The sequence below is a fragment of the Lodderomyces elongisporus genome, chromosome 6, assembly GCF_030384665.1.
Source record: "Lodderomyces elongisporus chromosome 6, complete sequence".
In the NCBI taxonomy this organism is placed as follows: domain Eukaryota; kingdom Fungi; phylum Ascomycota; class Pichiomycetes; order Serinales; family Debaryomycetaceae; genus Lodderomyces; species Lodderomyces elongisporus.
This window is the reverse complement of record NC_083678.1, coordinates 1-2,378: the sequence shown is the minus strand read 5'-3', so window position 1 is coordinate 2,378 and position 2,378 is coordinate 1. Positions and strand designations below refer to the sequence as shown.

Genomic DNA, 2,378 nt, shown 5'->3' with positions numbered 1-2,378 from the left:
TAGCAATCACGAAACACTAAACCTATGAGTTAGTGTGTGTGTATTATAATTATAATTGTGTATATGTGTATGTGTGTATGTGTGTATGTGTGTATGTGTGTTTGTGTGTGTTTATTTATGTATGAATATGTATTATTGAGTAATGTTTAGAGTAAATAGCGAATGAGTACAACTATAGGACCGAGGACTGCTTAATTATGAAATGAGTTTGTTGTATTTTTTTTTGAAGCAGTTATCTGAATGAGAAATTGTGGGTATAAGTAAAAATTAAGTAAGAAGTATAAAGCCAAACTATGCATAAATGATGTGAAGACTGCTTGTATGATTCAGAATTTGAAAGTTTTGTAGTCTAATGATTCAATAATTTTCCACGAATTCGATATCAAAGCTTAATTTGTTTTCCGTATATTTTTGTATTAAAATGCGCCAAAAAAAAGGAATGTGATCAGAGAAAGAAATGATCAATGCAATTCTCAATATACCGTCACAGAGAAATACAAAAACAAAAACAACAATTAGAAAGAGAACAGATCCCATTAGATATTGCATTTTATAAAAGTAGTTTGTTTATTATGAAAAAAGCGACTATAAGGATGCCAGTGTTTTAGGTACTTGTGTCATGGAAAAAATTGCGATTCTTCACACTCTTCACAAAGTACATGTATTAATGTATACATTAAAACATTTTTTTCTACCACATTGGGAAAGCAAAAAAAAAAATGATCGAGCAAATTCAAAGGTAGAGTTACATTCTTTGGTGCTCATAGAACAAGGATAACTTGTCTGTATATCATGGAAAAATCGGTGTTTCGTGTTGGGGTGGTATTAGAATTGAAATCCAATTATGGTTGAGTTTCTTTACTGCATCACGTGAGTCAGCATACAAGATTATTGCGCGAGAAGAAGTTTGGTCCGTTTCTGTTTCTTTCTTTGCTCTTTAACAATTTTGATGCTCGTTGAGATTGAGAACAATTGTGGAGAAATAGACAAAAAAAGAAGGAAGTTTAGAGCGGAGAACGATAAAACAAGAGCATTGAAGTTTTGTGAATAGGGAAAGAATGAAGTGGTTTTGGCGGACCCACGCCTGACGATGAGGGGAGATGGTGATGATGATGGAGACGAGCAACCGGAATCACATAGCCATATTTCGTAGCAGGTTCTGACCATGGAAGTTAAAATAAAGAGATGGAGTGGGGTTAATTGTAAAAGTATGAAGTGTCCTAGTCTCTAATGGTGTACAAAATTACTCTAGAGTAATGTATTCAAAAGGCAAAGTGATTGTACTTACTGTAGGAGTGGTTAGCGATTGTTTCGTCTAAATCGAATATCATAAATGAAACGAGTGGTATCTGTACAGATACTATGTAATAACGAGGTGTAAAAATAGTCAGTGTATTACACTTGCAAGCTATTTTTAAAAGATGTCTATGGAAGGTAGAGGCGTTGGCCATTAAATATGAACTTTGTTATATACATAACCAGGGCAAGCAGGAACAACTTAATGAGGGAGACGAGAGAAAAGTTGGTAGCACCAGTGCTTGACATTGTTTCTGCTCTTCACGTGATTAAGTAGGGTAGAGCTAATGAAGAGCCAATACAGAATCCATTGAGCAGATAAAATTGTAGTTTGATATAGTCTAGGAGGTGATGTTACTGATTGAAAAATAATTATGAGTGATGAGCTTTAAAGACAAGTCAAAATTGTTCAAGGAAAAAAGAAAAAGTTGACAAAACACTCACTTTTAAATTTTGGTGAACTGATTTGACTGGAAATTGAACCAAATGCAGATGAATCATGTGCTGACATTCATAACAATTAACAAGAAAATTAAAATATAGTAAGTTTAGTCATGGATTCCTTACAGTAATAGAAAGTAGAAAAGTTGGCATGTTGTGAGGTGTTCAATTGTAAGTGTCTAGTAAAATGAGAGATGTTGATGGAAAAGTAGAGCAATTAACGGAGAGTCACCATGAAAGGGATGAGATCTGTGCATAAGATTGAGATGCACTTGAAACTCGGTGTAAGGATGCACTTGAAACTCGGTGTAAGGATGCACTTGAAACTCGGTGTAAGGATGCACTTGAACCTCGGTGTAAGGATGCACTTGAAACTCGGTGTAAGGATGCACTTGAAACTCGGTGTAAGGATGCACTTGAAACTCGGTGTAAGGATGCACTTGAAACTCGGTGTAAGGATGCACTTGAAACTCGGTGTAAGGATGCACTTGAAACTCGGTGTAAGGATGCACTTGAAACTCGGTGTAAGGATGCACTTGAAACTCGGTGTAAGGATGCACTTGAAACTCGGTGTAAGGATGCACTTGAAACTCGGATGTAAGGATGCACTTGAAACTCGGTGTAAGGATGCACTTGAAACA

At 35.7% G+C, this 2,378-nt stretch overlaps 1 protein-coding gene across 1 annotated transcript; it reads right to left on the bottom strand. All coding sequences in view use genetic code 12, as the record gives it.

Annotated features, from left to right (window-relative positions):
- Nucleotides 1–1,916: 1,916 nt before the first annotated feature.
- Nucleotides 1,917–2,378, bottom strand: PVL30_004503 (uncharacterized protein; the record flags this gene model as incomplete). The annotated part of the gene is made up of 1 exon (XM_061119583.1): nucleotides 1,917–2,378. A coding segment is annotated over one exon (462 nt), but the record flags the coding sequence as incomplete, so codon positions are not given.